At 39.7% G+C, this 19,407-nt stretch overlaps 1 protein-coding gene across 1 annotated transcript in view; it reads right to left on the bottom strand.

The window, feature by feature from the left end:
- The window catches only part of TM9SF2 (transmembrane 9 superfamily member 2), a 50,215-nt gene extending 30,926 nt beyond the window's left edge, over nucleotides 1-19,289 (bottom strand). Inside the window, exons 1-3 of the mRNA XM_052649944.1 lie at nucleotides 18,957-19,289; nucleotides 2,651-2,718; nucleotides 844-937 (exon numbers count right to left, since the gene is read on the bottom strand). Coding sequence (XP_052505904.1) covers nucleotides 844-937; nucleotides 2,651-2,718; nucleotides 18,957-19,121 — 327 coding nt within the window. The 5' untranslated portion in view covers nucleotides 19,122-19,289. The remainder of the gene's footprint in view (nucleotides 1-843; nucleotides 938-2,650; nucleotides 2,719-18,956) is intronic.
- Nucleotides 19,290-19,407: the final 118 nt, after the last annotated feature.

Raw genomic sequence — 19,407 nt, 5'->3', positions numbered from 1 at the left:
AACATAAATACACACATTTAATTCTATTTATATGTGCTCGCAAAAATGGAAAATTTCAGGAAAGGTTAATAAGAAACTGTGATGTGGAACAGGGCAGAAGAGAGGAGAGAAACTTACTTTTCATTTTATAGTCTTTGTACCATTTAGCTTTGTATATGGTGATATATTATTATCATAAATGAGTTTAATTTTTCTAAAAGAGCTCCATTATACTTTGTGCAGCAGGAGAGCAGATATATATATAAACTGAACAGGGGACTGTGAATTCAGAATGATAATAGGCTTAAAAGATAATAGATTTAAAAGGCAGACTAATTCTGGATGATGATGAAGTACAAACACTGAAGAGAATACCTTATATTGTCCTTACAGCTTGGTTTAACTGAAGTCCTAAAAATGCATCAAAGATGTACCCAAAATATACTTTCACTGGTCAAAATAGAACAGTTTGCTTCCCCACAAGCTAATGGGAAAGCTGAAGCAGTGCTCTAAGTGCTAACGGGGAAAATCTAGGAATACTGTTCCCAAAGAGGGGGGTAGTATGGAGAATCGTGACTGGAAGCGGGGTTCTGGATCCCTCTGCAAAGTGAGCCAGGGGGTGGATGGGGGGGAGGTCTGGGCACTCTTACCATTGACAATACTGACTGGAGGAATGTTTCTTAGGACAAACTTACTCACGACATATTGTGAAAGGGGAAGGATCTTTCTAAACTGTGAAGAAGTTATTTCTGGATGCAAAAGAGAAACGAATTCCTTCTTAGCTAAGTTACCACAGGCTTTTCTGTAAGGAGGGGAGGGGGAAAGATCCAACTAAATGACATTTATGTAACACTATATACAAACCTTATATGGTGATGGTTCAATTCTTTCCCCAAATAATACCTGACCCAGATTTTCAGACGGCCGTTTTCCTTCTGATGCTTGGCAAAAATCAAACCTGCAGACAAGAATATTTAAGGTTTTAAGCAAAAAAGGAAGCAATGATCAAACCCCTAACCAACCTAGAGGACAGATTAGGTACTATCACTCCAGCAGCTCTAGTGGATGAGTAAGAACTATATTCCTACCCCAAGTTCCACGTACCACATCTCCTCAAAACAAAACAAAAATCAGAAAATTATGCCTTATAACACTTTGATTTTCAAATAATACTTTTATTAAGATATAAATTATAGAATTTAAAAAACTGACACAGTACAATCTATTGTTATTCATTCCAATGATAAAATTATTTACATCCTATTCTTCAGGGGAATTCTGCATAATTTATCTCCCTTTGTTATCTTTCTAATATTCAGATATTCACTTAATGACCTTTCAAGATGTATCAAATTTACATGTGTCAAATTTATCTGTCTCATCCTGATACGACGGCCAACATGAAAAGCGTGGCCAGACAGACCGTCTGAGAAAACAAGAATCATGCAGAAGCCATGACCAGTCAGCTACAAGCTTTTCTCTATAATTTCCTGATATTACTGATCAGATTTGTTTGAACATTACAGCCAAATTTCAGCCCTGCTATAGAACATTAAAGGGCAGTACTGTGTTCACTGCGGTTGAGACCAGCACAATGACTACAGACTAGTTAGAGCCGTAAGAGGAAGATGAATCTTGAGTGATAAAAACTAGAGCTAGGAAGTCCCCTAATGAAGATTTTCCATCTACTGGATATAAGAGATCCACTGAGTTTTCCCAAGAATATTCACAAAGATTTAAGGAGAGAGATTTGTTTACTTAACAAAAACTAGGAAAAAAGTCTCCAACAGTTACATAAATGGTGGTCCATTCGCTCATGAACTCTGTATCCTCCTCTTATACATGTTTTAAGATTACTAATTCTTATAGGATCATCTTAAATTTTTTGTGTATTTTTCTACAGTAAACATTTTTTTTCAAAACTTAATGCATAAATTTAGAAGCCAACAAAAATTTAGAAACTGTATTTTACACCCAATATGGTATACAGTGCTCAAATTTTTTAAAAAAGTCTATTTATGCAGAATTTTTTATAATATCCCCAAAATGGAAATAATGAAATGTTCATAAACAGAGAATTAGTGAAACAAAGCATAAACAGACTCCACACGATCTCTAAAAAGGGATAATAAACAGCTACTAAAAAGACTGAGGCAGCTGTGTATTAATACAGAAAAGATGTCTACAACAGATTCAGTGAGAAAAACAAGGTGCAAATAAAGTATATAAACCTACATTTATTTAAAACAAAAATGTGTCAGATATATTAGAATATGAAGAGAAAAAAAATGCAGGGGGCAGACAACAAAGCAGTTTTTCCTGGGGACTGATTATGTGGGACACAAGGATTTTGTTTAAAACGATGTGGGTTTTTTAATAATCAAAAAAATTAAACAAAATAGCTATTTGTCCAATCAGGTAAAAAAGGAAAAAAGGAAACCCATGGTCCATAGTTTCAGTTGGTGTTGCAAAGCAACATCAAGAGATCACATCCCATGTTTTAAACCTACCTTAGAAATATAGAATACCCCCTTTAAAAATGTTTTCAGGCCCTGTACCTTTTTAAAATGTGTGTAAACTTACCACTAACTGTGGAGAAAGTAAAGTTCTAAATGCACAAAATCCTGATGAGTCACAAAATTTCGTATGAAAACCAAGCCGAGAAACTTACGCTGTATATTCATAAGGAAGAACAGATTCCACTGAGTCAAGCCTGTTCACAAATAGTTCTATTTCAGCCTGAAAATGAGAAAATACAGAATGAGAATATAAGCAACTAGAGACCAAAACTTAGGTCATGCCTAGAACTGAAAAGGAATTTGACTTTTGAAATGTGAAATTTTACGATATCCAACTCACTTTAAAGAGTTCTCTTATAAATCCATGCACTGAGTAGATTTATATGCATTTAAATTACAACAAAATAATTCTGAGCACCAAAGAACTGATGCTTTTGAACTCTGGTGTTGGAGAAGACTCTTGAGAGTCCCTTGGACTGCAAGGGGATCAAACCAGTCAATCCTAAAGAAAATCAGTCCTGAATATTCATTGGACAGACTGATGCTGAAGCTCCAATACTTTGGCCACCCGATGCGAAGGACTGCCTCATTAAAAAAGACCCTGATCCTGGAAAAGATTGAAGGCAGGAAGAGAAGGGGACAACAGAGGATGAGATGGTTGGATGGCATCACCAACTTGATGGACATGAGTTTAAGCAAGCTCTGGGAGTTGGTGATGGACAGGGAAGCATGTTTTAGTCCACGGGGTCGCAAAGAGTTGGACATGACTGAGTGACTGAACTGACTGACTAGTTTTCAGCTGCAAATGTCTCCAATATTTTCTAAATGCTCTTTAAGTTCTAAAAATTTCTAACAAATGTAATAAGACATTTAAAATAAATCATTCACCACATCTATATAGATTCTGGGTTTTTTTTTAAATCTGATTTTCATGTTCAGTATTTCGTTCTGTAGCAAAGATCATTTTTAAACAATTAAAAAAAAACATTCTCACAGCATTCAAGCATTGAAAAAAATGTTGTTAGCAGGAAGAAAAAGAGAAATGGATGCAGCCAAGAAATACTCTGAAAATAAATTTGACAGGACTTTGATTGTTGTGTGTTTGTGTGTGTGTGAGACAGAGAGAGAGAGACAGTAAAGATAAGAGTTTAAAGATGTCTTAAGTTTAAAGACCAGAGACGAATTACTTGTCCAAGTTTCTGATTTGGACAAGTTTAAAAAAAAGGACACCGGAAGAGGATTAGGTTTGGGGGAAGAGATCAAGAGTTGGCCTTTAGATATGTTTTGTTTGAAGTGCCTTTGAGATATCTAAGTGTAGGAGGATAAACAGTCATGGCATTTATTTTTAAAAATCTGGAGATATGAATTTGAGACACATTTGTAACTGAGATAGTACTAAACTTGGGCCAAAAAACTGCAAAAGCTATATATAATACCTGTGGTTCTTTGAAATTTGAAGTGGTTACAGCCTTTTGAAAAGCAAAATATTGATACATAAAATCTTCCACCCAGCAATCCTACTTATGAGAACTTACCCCCTAGAAATAAAATCATCCATGCACAAGAGACCATAAATAAGAATGTATATTGCAGACTTATCCACTAAAAAACTAGACACATATCACAGTATGCCTACTGATAGAAAATTAGCTATTAAACATCATCGGACTATTAAAGAAATAAAAAGAAATGCCAGGTAGGTAAGACATTTCCGGATCAACTATCCTAGAAATACAATCTCATGCTCTTAAGCAAACAGCAGATGGACAATGACAACATGGTTTCGCTTTGGAGGACAGCTTTAAAGGATCAACTTGAGAATGCTAACTACAAAGGTAGTAACAGAGAAGAAACTCATGAAGACCAAATAAAGTTCAACAACAGAGCAGAGAGAGCAAAGCTGAATGAACGTCCTAGGAAACCTGGGCTAACTTAAGGCCATGCCTGCCTACTGAAGCTCCCTGAATTTCTTCAAGGCATATCTGAAGGTCCATAGAACCCCACCTACCCCCTCCCAATAGTGGCTCACTGCTACTCAGGACAGAATTCTTCAGCTGAAAATGTCAGTAAGTAATTTGTGCCCTGAAGTACTTTTGGTGCTAACCAAAAACAAACAAATAGGAGCTGTTTACCTGTATTTTATAGGGTCAGATCACTATGGCTGCCTCTGGACTCTGACCACGAGGCTACCTGCAAGTGCATAAAGCCACATCTCCCATTTTGATCTCATTTACTAGCGCTGTCAGCAGTCCTCTATACCTGTCAAAACCCCAAAAGTGAGACGAGATGTTCAATGTACAAAAACTAATAATACACTATCATTGGAAAAACACCAAAACAGCGGGCAAGAGCAGACCTCTGGGGCCTCTGTGCCTGGGTTCAGATTCCAGGCTCCACTATTTATCCTTGGTTAGATTATTTAACATCACAGTTTACTCATGGGTGCTTCAGTTTCTTTATCTACAAAATGGGCATAGTAGTTATTTATCTCACAGAGGTGTAAGGATTAAATGAGTTAACATTTATAAAGTATGTCAAACAGTGCCTAATACATGAAGTGCCATGAATCTGTTATATTAAAAAAACCAAATAAATGTAATGATACTTAGAATACGGAATGCCCAAACTACACGGCTCACCCACTAAAATGCTCTTCCAGTATTCATGATCTACAATGGAAGACATCAGCCTCTGTACACAGTACTGAAATAGTAGCACATAAACCCCCTAAAACCGTACTCAAATAAAATGACAACTCGATGGCAACACTGTCTCAAACACAGAGAAAGTTTAACTGTCTCCTTGTATAAAATATTCAAGAATGTATCACTGGTCATTTTGGCTAAGAAGACAATTAGGGCATAATATTTAACCTTACAGATTGTTTGAGTAATTATCACAAATAAATATTTGTAACTGTTTTGAAGGCAAATTCCCCAGGTGACAGCTTACTCTGCCAAAATAATTTTCACTAATTATAAGGGGGTCAACACTGCTATGAAGATACACCAGAATCCAAACATCTACTTAATATTATCTTATGAAAAATAAAAGCTCCCAAAAAGTTAATCCAGTTCACATCTTTACATTTCTTTCCAGGAAGGAATGTAGCTACTATATTCTATACAACTTTTTATGTTTTGAGTCTCAGAATCCCCAGAGCCACATTTTCATCACAGAAGCTAACTTCCTTGTGCTACGATTAAGTACACTCCTTACTCTTGACCTTGTTCAGTACAAAGTGATTAAAAGCACAGACTCTGAAGCCAGGCTGCCTGGGTTTAAATCCTGACTCTGACATTCACTAGCTATGGATCCTGGACAAGCTGTTTTACTTCCAGGGCCCTGGTTTTTTCATTTGTAGAATGGAGGTAATAATAATCTCTGCTGCAAGTGGTTTCTGAGAAGATTCAAGAACAGAGCCTGTCACAGAGTACTATGTAAGTATTATCATGCAGCAATGTCCAAGAGACTTTAAGCAATGATGAAAACAGCCTTATCTGCACTGTCAAATTCAGTCGCTACCAGTCACACGAGACCATCGGTCACCTGAAATGTGGTCAGTACAGCTGAAGATCTGAATTTAAATTTTTATTTAATTTTACATTTAAGAGGTCACAGGAGACTAATGGCTTATATATAGGACAGCATGGTAATGGAAAAAAAATTGAATGTTGCTTAGTACCCTTTATATAGCCTTTTCAAACACTTCATATTTTACTTTAGTCATGACAAACTTTACCTGGAAAAATACCTCAAATGTTAGTCTATCCCAGAGGCTGGCAAGTTTTTTCCCCCAAAGAGCCAGAGAGTAAATATTTTAGGCTTTTCTGGACAGTCTCTGCGATCGTAGTGCAAAAGCAGGCACAAACATTACAGAAGTGAATTAGCCTGGCTGCAGTCCAGAAAAACTATTTACGGGCACTGAAATGTGATTTTCATGTAATTTTCACTCATCTCTAAGTATTACTCTTTTTAAAATTTTTTTCTAATCACTTAAAACTGTAAACACAATTCTTAGATCAGGACCCTACAAAACAGAAAGCAAGCTGACTAGACTCCTAGAGTTCATCCCCGAGCTCTGTTTTCCAGGTAGTTTTCAATGTTCTTTCAATGTCCATCTTTGGAAACCCAAAACAGGGCAAAAGGTTCAGAGAACTGATGCCATTAAAAAAAAAATTAGGACACTGTTGAAGAGCATATAAATTTAGAGTAAAAGTTTCTTGCATTTCCACTTAATGGATGAGGCAAGATATTTTCCTAGTCTATGATGTTCTCTCTGAAGTTTCATGGTACATCTCCTGGCTGTAGGATTATAAGACTGAAGGAAAACCCTATTCTCATTTTCTGACTTCTCTCATCTCTCCTTTGAGTCTTAATCTTTCAAAATGGAAAGGTCTTAATCTTCTGAATTGTCATATCTCCTTGATCATGCCAGCTGCTTTTCACAGGATCCTGCCCTACTCTCATATCTTTCTTAAAAGGTGTACCATTGAGAATTACAGGCAGAATTCAAGACACAGACATCAAAGTTTCATGTGTAGGATGGCACTGTTACTTTTCATTAGCCTTTCTGGCCAAAAGCATAAATTCTTCAATGACACTCTTCATCTCTTTTTTAAGTTTTATAACTGATAGTTTAGAGCTCATCACCTCAAAGAAATACTTTTTAACTCTTTTCCTTCAAATATACTTTCTTAACTTACCCATGACCAAATTTACTACTCTTTGTTTCATATAACTTTAAGAGAGCTTCTGGAAGTATATTCCCAGTGGCTTTTTATTACTACAAGAGCTTAATATTACTAGTAAATTAAAACATTTCACATCTTTCTTTTTGCTAAATTTAAGATCCAAATTAGCCTCAGATACTTCTGGAAGTCTGTCTCCACTTTTACCATTCCCCGTGATTTATTCTCCAAGCCAGGCTTCAACAATACGTGAACCGTAAACTTGCAGATATTCAAGCTGGATTTAGAAAAGGCAGAGGAACCAGAGATCAAATTGCCAACACCCGGTGGATCATCGAAAACACAAGAGTTCCAGAAAAACATCTATTTCTGCTTTATTGACTATGCCAAAGCCTTTGACTGTGTGGATCACATCAAACTGGAAAATTCTTAAAGAGATAGGAATACCAGACCACCTGACCTGACTCTTGAGAACTCTGTATGTAGGTCAGGAAGCAACAGTTAGAACTAGACATGGAACAACAGACTGCTTTCCAAATAGGAAAAGGAGTCCATCAAGGCTGTATGTTGTCACCCTGCTTATTTAACTTATATGCAGAGTACATCATGAGAAAGGCTGGGCTGGAAGAAGCACAAGCTGGAATCAAGATTGCCAGGAGAAATATCAATAACCTCAGATATGCAGATGACACCACCCTTATGGCAGAAAGTGAAGAGGAACTAAAAAGCCTCTTGATGAAAGTGAAAGAGAAGAGTGAAAAAGTTGGCTTTAAACTCAACATTCAGAAAACTAAGATCATGGCATCTGGTCCCATCACTTCATGGGAAATAGATGGGGAAACAGTGGAAACAGTGACAGACTTTCTTTTTTTGGGCTCCAAAATCACTGCGGATGGTGACTGCAGCCATGAAATTAAAAAATGCTTACTCCTTGAAAGGAAAGTTATGACCAACCTAGACAGCATATTAAAAAGCAGAGACATTACTTTTCCAACAAAGGTCCATCTAGTCAAAGCTATGGTTTTTCCAGTGGTCATGTATGGATGCGAGAGTTGGACTATAAAGAAAGCTGAGCGCCAAAGAATTGATGCTTTTGAACTGTGCTGTTGGAGAAGACTCTTGTGAGTCCCTTGGACTACAAGGAGATCCAACCAGTCTATCCTAAAGGAAATCAGTCCTGAATATTCACTGGAAGGACTGATGCTGAAGCTGAAACTCCAATACTTTGGCCACCTGATTCGAAGAACTGACTCATTTGAAAAGACTGATACTGGGAAAGATCGCAATGGCAACCCACTCCAGTACTCTTGCCTGGAAAATCCCATGGATGGAGGAGCCTGGTGGGCTGCAGTCCATGGGGTCGCTAAGAGTTGGACACGACTGAGCAACTTCACGCACTGGAGAAGGAAATGGCAACCCACTCCAGTGTTCTTGCCTAGAGAATCCCAGGGACGGAGGAGCCTGGTGGGCTGCCATCTATGGGGTTGCACAGAGTCGGTCACGAGTGAAGCGACTTAGCAGCAGCAGGGAAAGATCGAAGGTGGAAGGAGAAGGGGATGACAGAAGATAAGATGGTTGGATGGCATTACTGACTCAATGGACAAAAGTTTGAGTTCACTCCGGGAGTTGGTGACGGACAGGAAGACCTGGCGTACTGCAGTCCATGGGGTTGCAAAGAATCGGATACAACTGAGTGAACTGAACTGAACTGATGGTTTACTCCCTACTTAACTCGCCTTTAGGAAACCCACAACACTTTAAATTCCAGTTTAACCTTTAATAAAAACTACTTTGTCACAACTTTAGAAATCAAATTCACTGGCTTCCTCTAAGTCTACTTTAAGTCTCTGAATCAAACTCCAGAAGCCAGAAAAATTTCTCTTCTAGACATCCTGCCAGTCTTCTGTTTATAAAATTTAGCATCAATTAAACTGATTATTACCACACTTACTCCATTTCAGGCCAGAGCCCAAAGACTCACACACTCTCCCCCTCACTATTTTCTTAGTTGTACATTACTAGTTTTTATCCATCTCATACTCGGCATTTTGTCTAGTATCAACATCCCATTAAATTTACCTATCAGCTTCTCCTGATCTGGTAAAGTAGCTTCGAATTCTACTCCTAATAACAAAAATGTTAACATCACCTAAGAAGCATACTTCATTTTTGGTTTGTGATTTACAAGGATGTCTACAATTTGTGGAGGGCTGTCCACAAGATTTTCCAAAACAGCAAAAAAAAAAAAAAAAAAAAAATCCTCCCCACAAATCTTTCATCTAAAAACAAAAACTAACACACAACATACAAATAGAGAACAAAACTTCAGTTTGGAGGAAGAACAGAGTTAGACTTCTGGATTCATTTCAAATCCTAGGTCTATTGTTAATACACATGTGCTCATGGGCAAGTAATTCTGAATGTGAAGAATGAATGATGTAATAATAAAAAAGAACACAATACAGGTTCATAGTTGTCACACAGTAACTAATAAGTTAAATGTCTAACTGGGGGCCCTGGTGGCTCAGCAGCAAAGAACTTGCCAGCCAATTCAGGAGATAGGGGTTCAATCCCTGGGTGAGGAAGATCCCCTCGAGAAGGGAATAACAACCCAGGCCAGTATTCTTGCCTGGGAAATCCCATGGACAGTAGGCTAGAGTCCGTGGGGTCACAAAAGAGTTGGACATGACTTAGTGACTAAACTATAACAATAAATGCTTAACTATAAGCTAAAGATAGCTATTACTATCTATTGTTTAAGAGAAACTGGACCTTCTTCAATCTGAATACCTATCAGGATAACTTTGAGGGTTTTTGGGAGAGGCTGTCCCATCTCCCTCTCATTAAAGGATACTAAGGACAGTGGCTTCTCATTTACTGTTTATGCCTATTCATTACTCCCCTCTTGGCTATTAGTCTAGGTAAAGGGAAGGTAATAATTATCAAGCACAACTCTCATAATAACCTTATGACCTAGGGATTACTTGCTCTACTTTAAGACAAAGAAAAAAGTTCAAAACCTGGACTGCTGGCTCAGAAAAGCAAGTAAACTGAACTGCTGCTACCACTTTTAATTTCTGTTGCTCTCAGTCCTTTACTTCTCTCCTTCTGACACTTTTCCACAATTATTTTTATAGGAAAGTTGGTCCATCATTGATATCACCACTAAATTATGGAACTTTCCCTGTCATTTGGTGAACTAATCAAAACACATCTTGGATATTCAGTTCGTCTTGGCTATTTTTGTAGCACTTTCACTCATTCTACCTTTTTTACGTTGTTAGATTTTGAAAATTTAAAACATCTGATTTAAAACATACTAAGGGAACTTCCCTTGTAGCCCAGTGGTTAAGACCACGGCAGGGGGTGAGAGTTCGATGCCTGGTGGAGGAATTAAGATCCCACATGTTCTGGGCATGACAAAAGAATATTTTTTTAATTAAAAAAAAAAAAAGCACAATAAGAATTGTAAATTAAAATGAATGATATCTTTTTACACAGAATATAGCAACTTGCAATATATTTGTAAATATGCTACATTTATAACACTCTATTTTAAATACTGACTGTTACAATCAAACAAGGAATCTCAAAAGTATTATAAGTATCATAAAAATAGTATTACTAAATCTTCATAATATGACAGTAGGATAAATGCTAAAAATCGCAAGAAAGGAGAAAGGAAGTAAGACTGCCAGTGAGTGTATGTAGCTTCATGAAGGGCAAAAGTACGCTACAAACATGACATTTGTCTCTAAAAAATGTTAAATGCACACACAGATAAAACAAACAGAAGAAAATTTAAACAAACATTGGTTCTAGAGGGCTAAGCGGTGGATATACTGATCATTATTCTTTCAACTCTTTTGAATTTTGAAAATTTCTGCAGTTAAAAGTTGGAAAAAGAAAAGGCTTTAAAGATAAGAGTCGACTTCAGTCATATTATGAAGTGACAGAAGCCAAATGAAAGCAATAAAAAATAAAGATGAAAGAGTAAAATTTAGTATGGAAACATGTCAGAAGCAGGAAAGATGACTTCAAAAGAAGTAATAAATAGGGGGAAATACTAAAATTTGCAATGTATGTGAAAACCTAAGAACACTTACAACGACAAATCCTGAAAAACCATGAGAAATTCATTCAATCAACACATTTATTCAAAGCCCATAATGTCCTGTATTAGACACTGTGAATGCTATAATAATATAAAATGCATGAATGCTTTGTCTTTTAAAGAATTTATAATCCAGGTGGGGGAGAGAGGGCATTCATTGAAGGAAGTAAAAGAAAAAAGTGACAAAGCTATTTATGTATTCTGGGGTAGCTACTGGGTAGACTTAGTTTTCTAAATCTGTGGGATTTAGTTTGCTTTTTTATTAAAATGGCAATCACTATGAGAGAGCAGTACTTGATTAACTTTAAGGTCATTTTTCATTCTAAACATCTTTATTTTGCATCCATACGTTAATTAAATGCATCTCCATCTGGAAATTTGCCTTATTAAGACCGCCAACTCCAAAATCTGACGTGACTCTGAAGAGTCTTAAGGTTACTTTCAACATCCCCACTTTCAGACTGTCCCAAGATGAGTTATTACGAGCATGAAAAGTTGTGACAACATAAGAAAGGTACAGAGTAATCCTAAGCAAGACTGTAAATCCAAAGCAAGACTGATTACAATATCACCCTAAGAAATCTTTTATGAAAATATTTTTATAAAGAGTTCTATCATCTCCCTTCTAAATCCTCCTCCTCCCAAATGTACAATTTTATTTCTAGTCCCCATCTGCCCATTCCACCTCTGACCCCAACTTTGGTCACAACTGCTCCTGCTAAGCCGCTTCAGTCGTGTCCAACTCTGTGCGACCCTATGGACAGCAGCCCACCTGGAGAACCCCGTGGCTCCTCTGTCCACGGGATTCTCTAGGCAAGGACACGGGAGTGGGCTGCCATTTCCTTCTCCTTGGTCACAACTACACCCTACTTTATGGCTTCAAGGCACAGCTTGCTGTAGGACCACATTTCCCATTTCCTTGTTCCTTTGTTTTGATTCTGCTTTTACAGCTGCCCTCACATATGCCTCATCTTACACCTACTATTGTTTTTCAAGGTAGAAATCTCAGGGAAGAAATTTGACTTTGGGGACTTCCCTGGTGGTCCAGTGGTTAAGAATCTGCCTGCCAATGCAGGGGACACAGGTTCGATCCCTGGTCCTGGAAGATTCCACATGCCATGGCGCAACGAAGCCTGTGTGACACAACTACCGGGCCCGCTTCGCCCTAGAGCCTGTGCTCCGCAAGAGAAGCCGTGGCAATGAGAAGCCCATGCGCCACAGTTTACAGAGAGCAGGTCCTGCTCACCACACTAGAGAAAGCCTGGACGCAGCAATGAAGACTCAGCACAGCCAAAAAAAAGGTCACTTTGTACAATGATCAATGTAAGTGACTAGTCACAAAAAGATCTGAGATACCAAGGTGTGTGTGCACGCCCACTAAGTCATGTCTGACTCTTGTGACCCCATGGACTAGAGCCTGCCAGGCTCCTCTGTCCATGGGATTTCCCAGGCAAGAATACTGGAGTGGGTTGCCATTTCCTTTGCCAGGGGATCTTCCTGACCCAGGGATTGATCTCCTGTCTCTTGCATCTCCTGCATCGGCAGGTGGGTTCTTTACCTGCTGAGCCAGTGGGGAAAGCCAAAGTATAGCCATAGGAAAGGAAAACTATGGAAGGTTCAACTATGTTAATACTGGAGAAGTTCACAGTAGGAAAATGTCTACAGAAGGAAAACCTTAACTTGGATGTAATTTAAAAATCCCAACAGACGTGCTGGAATTCACAACTTCTGAGTTACCTCACCAACAGGGCCCAGAAGCTGCTCTCCTAGATTCTAAGGTTCTTCCTCCACTCCCCCATCAAAAAACAAAAATCTCAACCTTAGACTGTATCAAAGGAAGGAACAGACATAAAATGTGACTGGTTAAAAACTGATTACCTAGGTAGAGAGCTTTTTGTTGTATGTGCAGCAACTGTGCAAGTCCAGGATTACCAGCAGCTGGGCACCTGCAGGGTGAGGCAGCAGAAGAGGTGCCTGCTCGGCGGCAGACCCAGCACGATTCCAACGTGAAGAGCCCAGGCTGCGGACTCACACACTCCTGGAGCCGCAGCTTCGATTCGTCCTGACTAGAGGGCACTGCATCCTACCCAGCCTTCAGGGTCCCCATCTAAAAGCCACAGGACTGTTCTGAGGATCAACTAAGGTTAATACATACCTGGCACACACAAAGTATACAAACCGCAGTCTCTATCACTGTTATTAGCAAAGGGCACTAAATAGGAATGAAAGGTGAGAGTAAGAAGGACTCTCTTAGAGAAAAATACATTCACCAGTTTCCCACAAAGCTTTTCATAGATACTTAGTCAATTTTCATGGCAACAAAGAACGGCCTCATAGAGTGCAGATACGTGGGAGCTACAATTAACTACAGTTCAACACTGACTAAGAGGGCCTGGTGATAGCAAACCACAAGCTAGAGTCCAAGCAGGGGTTTCCAGAACTGGGCTCCGAGGCCCAAAGAGCACAGACCAGTTTCTAGAACTTATGTGTGTCTGCATGTGCAGCACATGGCTGCGGTTTTCAGATGTTCAAGAACACACCTCTTGCAGGGCTTCCTTCTATGGAGACCAGAGACAGTAGGACCATATTTCATCTATATCAATCATGTCTGCTTTCCTAATCCTAGCTCTCACATCCACTATAATGAACAACCACAGCTTTAAAATAATTCCATGCAAAAAGAAAAAAAAAAAAAGGAGTTTCCCTCATGGCTTAGACAGTAAAGAATCTGCCTGCAATGGAGACGCGGGTTTGATCCCTGGGTTGGAAAGATCCGCTGGAGAAGAGAATGGCTACCCACTCCAGCATTCTTGCCTGGAGAATTCCATGGACAAAATAGCCTGGCGGGCTACAGTCAATAGGGTCCAAAGAGTTGGACTCGAATGAAGTGACTGAGCATGCACACACACGTGTAAATAATATTTTTTCTTTAAATATTTCGATATCTCCAAACTGTCTCTATGGTCAAGTTAAAACACGTAAATGAATGTTCATTCTTGTATCTGTTCATTACAACATTTAGAACTGTTTTCTTAAATTTGACTAATTCTACAATAAAATGCAACTGCTCCCAAAATAAGACACAGAATTTATTAAAAGCTTATAAAAATAACTACCAAGAAAAGAAATTTAAAAGTGAGGTTCTGATTTTTATTTTAATTAAAAAAGTTGTTAAACTAATTCAATTTAAACTTTTTTTCTTAACCACTAGGGGGTACATTTGGTCATTTCCCCTTACTAGACAGGAAAGAAAATCTTAATCTTTCATCTAAGAACATCACAAGCCATTAAATAATTGCTTGAAAGTTAAAAGCAGCAAGGGTGAACTGCTCACTAATCTTCAGCTATTAGCCATTAGAATGCCACTCAGTACACTTAAGACTCAGTCAAAAGCTAACTGCACATTTTACCCTGTGAAGATCTATTTATTCACTCTTGACCAGGGCTTATTCTACTTATTGTAGTCAACATATTATCCCCGGAGTTTAAGAAAGTAAAATGCTAGAGGAAAGGAATACCATGGTTTAATTGTTTAATACTGTGGCTTCAAAAACTAACAAAATAAGAGAAAAAAATTAAAAGAGAAACCTCAATAGCAGCAAAAGTAATGCAGCACTAAAAAAAAGTTTTGGGTACCATGACAAAGCTATTAAACTTATAAATAAAAACTATAAAATGCAGAGACAGAGGGAGTCATTTAGCTCGTGACAGTCTTCCCAGGTGGTGCTAGTGGTAAACTGCCCGCCCACCAATGTGGGAGACAGAGACGCAGGTTTGAATCCTGGGTCAGGAAGATCCCCTGGAGGAGGGCGTGGCAACCACTGCAGTATGACTGCCGGGAGAATCCCAAGGACAGAGCCCATGGGGTCAGAGCGTAGGACACTAAGCAACCTAGCATGCACACAGGCACTGTAAACCAAATCTATCTTTCTCGGAGAAAACCTGGTGATATTCAATAGGGCTATAAAATTGTTTCTTGCCTTTGACCAAGTCATTTGTGAATACACAAGTAATTCCTGCTAAATGCATCCTAGCAATGTTATTTATAGTAGAGAAAAATCAGGACCAATCTAAATGCCCTGTAAGCAAGAAATAAACCATAGTATACTAACACAATGAAATACGATATATTTAATAAAAACCTCATGAAAATGTACACTATGTTAATGCTCAAATGTATATGTAATGATAGCAAGCTAAAAAAAAAAAATCACACACACACACACAAAGCCACAGAATACAGTCACACTACTTAAAAAGGCAAATGAAGATCATAGACCAGAAGCTAGAAGAACATGAATAGGATCTGATGGTCACTGGATTCCTGGTTCTATGACAGTAAACTGAACATAAAATAATTTTGAGAGGAGAAAATAACTGAATCCTCAGGGTTCTTTAGACTGTCTCTCAGTATACATAGTGAGCTAGATACAGGACATGGACTTCACAGGATATGTAAAGATTATACTCCATAAATTACACTTACCCTGAAGATAAACTTGATTCATCCCTACACCTATGAATATTGTATAATACTGCAATAATGATAAATACTGTACTTTCTCTCTAGTGAAGGCAAAATATCCTTCAAGGGGAATACATTATAAGCAGCGTGTATTGGCTCAGCCGGTAAAGAATCTGTCTGCAATGCAGGAGACCCAGGTTCGATCCCTGGGTCAGGAAGATCCCCTGGAGAAGAAAATGGCAATCCACTCCAGGATTCTTGCCTGGGAAATCCCATGGGCAGAGAGTTGGGACACAGCTTAGGTGGGACTAAACCACCACCACCATATTAACAGGCAAATATGACAATCTCTATTTTACAGATGGAAAAAAAAAACTGATGGAAATGGTTATCAATGACCTGCCCAGTTAATCCAACTCCTGATTTCCTAACCTAAAATCACTGCAGATAGTGATTGCAGCCATCAAATTACAAGATGCTTACTTCTTGGAAGCAAAGCTATGACCAATCTAGACAGCATATTAAAAAGCAGAGACATTACTTTGTCAACAAAGGTCCATCTAGTCAACACTATGGTTTGTACAGTAGTCATGTATGGATGTGAGAGTTGGACTATAAAGAAAGCTGAGCGCCAAAGAATTGATGCTTTTGAACTGTGGTGTGGAGAAGACTCTTGAGAGTCCCTTGGACTGCAAGGACATCCAACCAGTCCATCCTAAAGGAGATCAGTCCTGGGTGTTCATTGGTAGGACTGATTTTGAAGCTGAAACTCCAATACTTTGGCCACCTCATGTGAAGAGCTGACTCATTTGAAAAGACCCTGATGCTGGGAAAGATTGAGGGCAAGAGGAGAAGGGGACAACATAGGATGAGATGGTTGGATGGCATCACCGACTCAATGTACATGGGTTTGGGTAGACTCTGGGAGTTGGTGATAGACAGGGAGGCATGGAGTGCTGCGGTTCGTGGGGTTGCAAAGACTCAGACACGACTAAGCGACTGAACTGAAAAGTATCTTCAGGAAATAATCATTTATAATAATTATTATAGTATTTGTAATTTTAATATATTTCAATGTATGTATAAATTATTATAAATAATCATTTATAATTATTCCCATGTCACAATTCCAGTTCCAATTTTAAAAATAAGTTTTTTTCCATTTTTCTGAGAGTTTACAGAAGACTGTCTTCCTTAACAAACGTGGAATGATGAGAAAAAATTATTAATTCCCTGATTGATGTAAAGAAAGTTTAGACTGTTTATTGTTTTTCTCCTTCGAGAGGCAAAGAGAAGAAATGTTAAAGTATACTTTAAATTCCCTAAACCAATTAGTCAAATTTTAGGGAAAAAGTGCTACAAGTACATCTTTGTACTGGTCTGAGATTTGCTACCACTGAACAAGATGTGAATGCAGCTGGCCACACAGAAGAAATCCAAACATCTCAGAAATCAAACATGATCTGTCTTGCCTGTTTTATTCCTGCATCTGTGAGAATGAAAAGGCCAAAAGGACTCCCTGAAATTAATCAAGAGTTTACTATTTTAAAAGTTTTAAAAGTAGCTACCTGTTGAGGAAACAAAATTACCTAACCAGAAGAACACCTGTAAATTTCACTCATACTCATGTTTGAAGTCCATCTCAAATGTCACTTCCTCACTGCAGCTTTCCCTGAAGACTCCAATCCACAGACGTTTCCTCCTTTGTGCTTCAGAGCACTTTGGACATACATACATCTTTTATAACATCACATTCTGATAATGTCATAAATTTATGACCTTTGAGTTTCCTAGGAGGCAGGTATATTTTTGTCTCTACAGGCACTAGTTATACAATACACAATTGCTGTTAAGTTTAAAGACCAAACAAGTTTTAAAGGCTAGTTACTACAATATTTAACGGAAAAACCAGTGTGCTTGTGAGACTAGCTCTCTCTTCCACTTGGAAGCACTGCTTTGTTTTGTTTTTCAGTCAGAACTCTCAGAGTGAAAGCGTCTTGCACTGCAAGGTACCAGAGTTACAGTACTGAAGCGCTGTTAACCTGTGTGAAATTTAAAGATCTTTAGATATTTTTAGAGATCCAGTTTTTTAAACAGAAACTGTAAAATGCCATGAAAAATTTAACAGCTTTAGTGCCCTAAAATAAGCTCAAAATTCACAACTATAGTAAAGCTAGTAGCAATAAAATTAACACCAGCTTAAAAAATTTAAACTTAGTAAATAAACCTATTTATAGATTGTAAAAGTCTGCTGAACGACTATTTGAATTGTTAAAATTATTAACGGTTTCAAAGACTTTTCTCGCGCCCCAAAGGGTCAGTTTTAGCCATCTAAAATAATTGCGTAGGTATACTGTCCTGCCCTACGCCGAAAAGCAGGTTACTTATGTCTCTTTTACAAAGTAGTTAAACTGAAAGCCTTGGGTTTAAGGTCGTTAAGAGATCACAAAGTTTTCAAGGTCTGCCCTAAGAAGAAAACGTCGCCTTCTCCTGTCGCCGGCTCCTTTAAAGTGTTCAAAACCGTCTTAGAGAACTGAACAGTGGGATCTTACATATATATATATATTTTTTGCATACTAAAAACTTTTTTTTTTTTAACACTTAAAAGGTTAAGACGTGAACGGTCTCAGCCATCACAGCAACTCTTTATTAAATGCAATTCACACGGTTCTGGGTGTAAAAACTCCACAAATAAGGAAGCGACTCCTAATCGTGAGGTTAAAAATTTACACCCCACCCCCAAGTCCTAGAAAGCACAAGACCTCATAACCGACCAGGGTTCCAGAAAAGTAGAAAATTTAGGAAGGCAGGAGATGAAAGAGTTCCTGCAAGACCTAGCGGGGGCCCCTTCCTCGGCGCGAACACACCCTCTTACCCGTGGAGCGCTCGCCGACCCGCACGCAGCTCTCCGCCGCGCGCAGCACACCGTCCCCGGTTCACTCACTCCTGCTCGCTCAACCTGGTCCCGCCGGACCTGAGACGCGCCGAGGCCCACCGAATCCTCCACAACCCACCCCCGCCGCGCACCGAGGCCCTTCCGGACCCGCCTCCGACCCACGGCCCCGCACTGCTGAGCGGGGGACCCCGACCGCAACCCCGGGCCCACGGCGGCTACGCCCCCTTCGCCTCGGACCCCGGCTCCCCCCAGGGCAGGGTGAGGCGGGTGTTGTCCGCCGGGCCGCGCCCACCTTGCACTCGTCGCTCTTCTTCTCGTCCTCGCAGAAGTTGACGGGCGCCAGGCCAGGCAGGTAGAAAGCGGCGCCCCGACGCGGGCCCGGGGCCGCCCCCAGCAGAAGCAGCGACAGCAGCAACCACCACCGAGGGGGACACGGCGCCGGCAGCCTGGCGCTCATGACGGCTGTCTCGGGGAAAGGGCGGCCGAGCCGCGGGGCGGAAGACAGGGAAGGAGGGACGGGGGGGAGGCTCGGAGACGACGAGCAGGCCGCCCGAGCTGAAGGAGGCCGGCCCCGCGACGGAGAGTTCCGGGGGCGCTAGGAGACGCCGCGGGTTCCGCAACAGAAACCGACCCGGACCTCTGCGGCGCATGCGCGAGGCCGCCCGCACATGCTCCGTGCGAGTGGCCGCGAGCGCCCCGGGGAGTTTCCGGGAGGGAGCGGCGAGGAAATCCACTTTCCGTGT

Source organism: Budorcas taxicolor, chromosome 12, assembly GCF_023091745.1.
Source record: "Budorcas taxicolor isolate Tak-1 chromosome 12, Takin1.1, whole genome shotgun sequence".
NCBI lineage: Eukaryota > Metazoa > Chordata > Mammalia > Artiodactyla > Bovidae > Budorcas > Budorcas taxicolor.
This window is presented reverse-complemented; position numbering and strand designations above follow the sequence as displayed.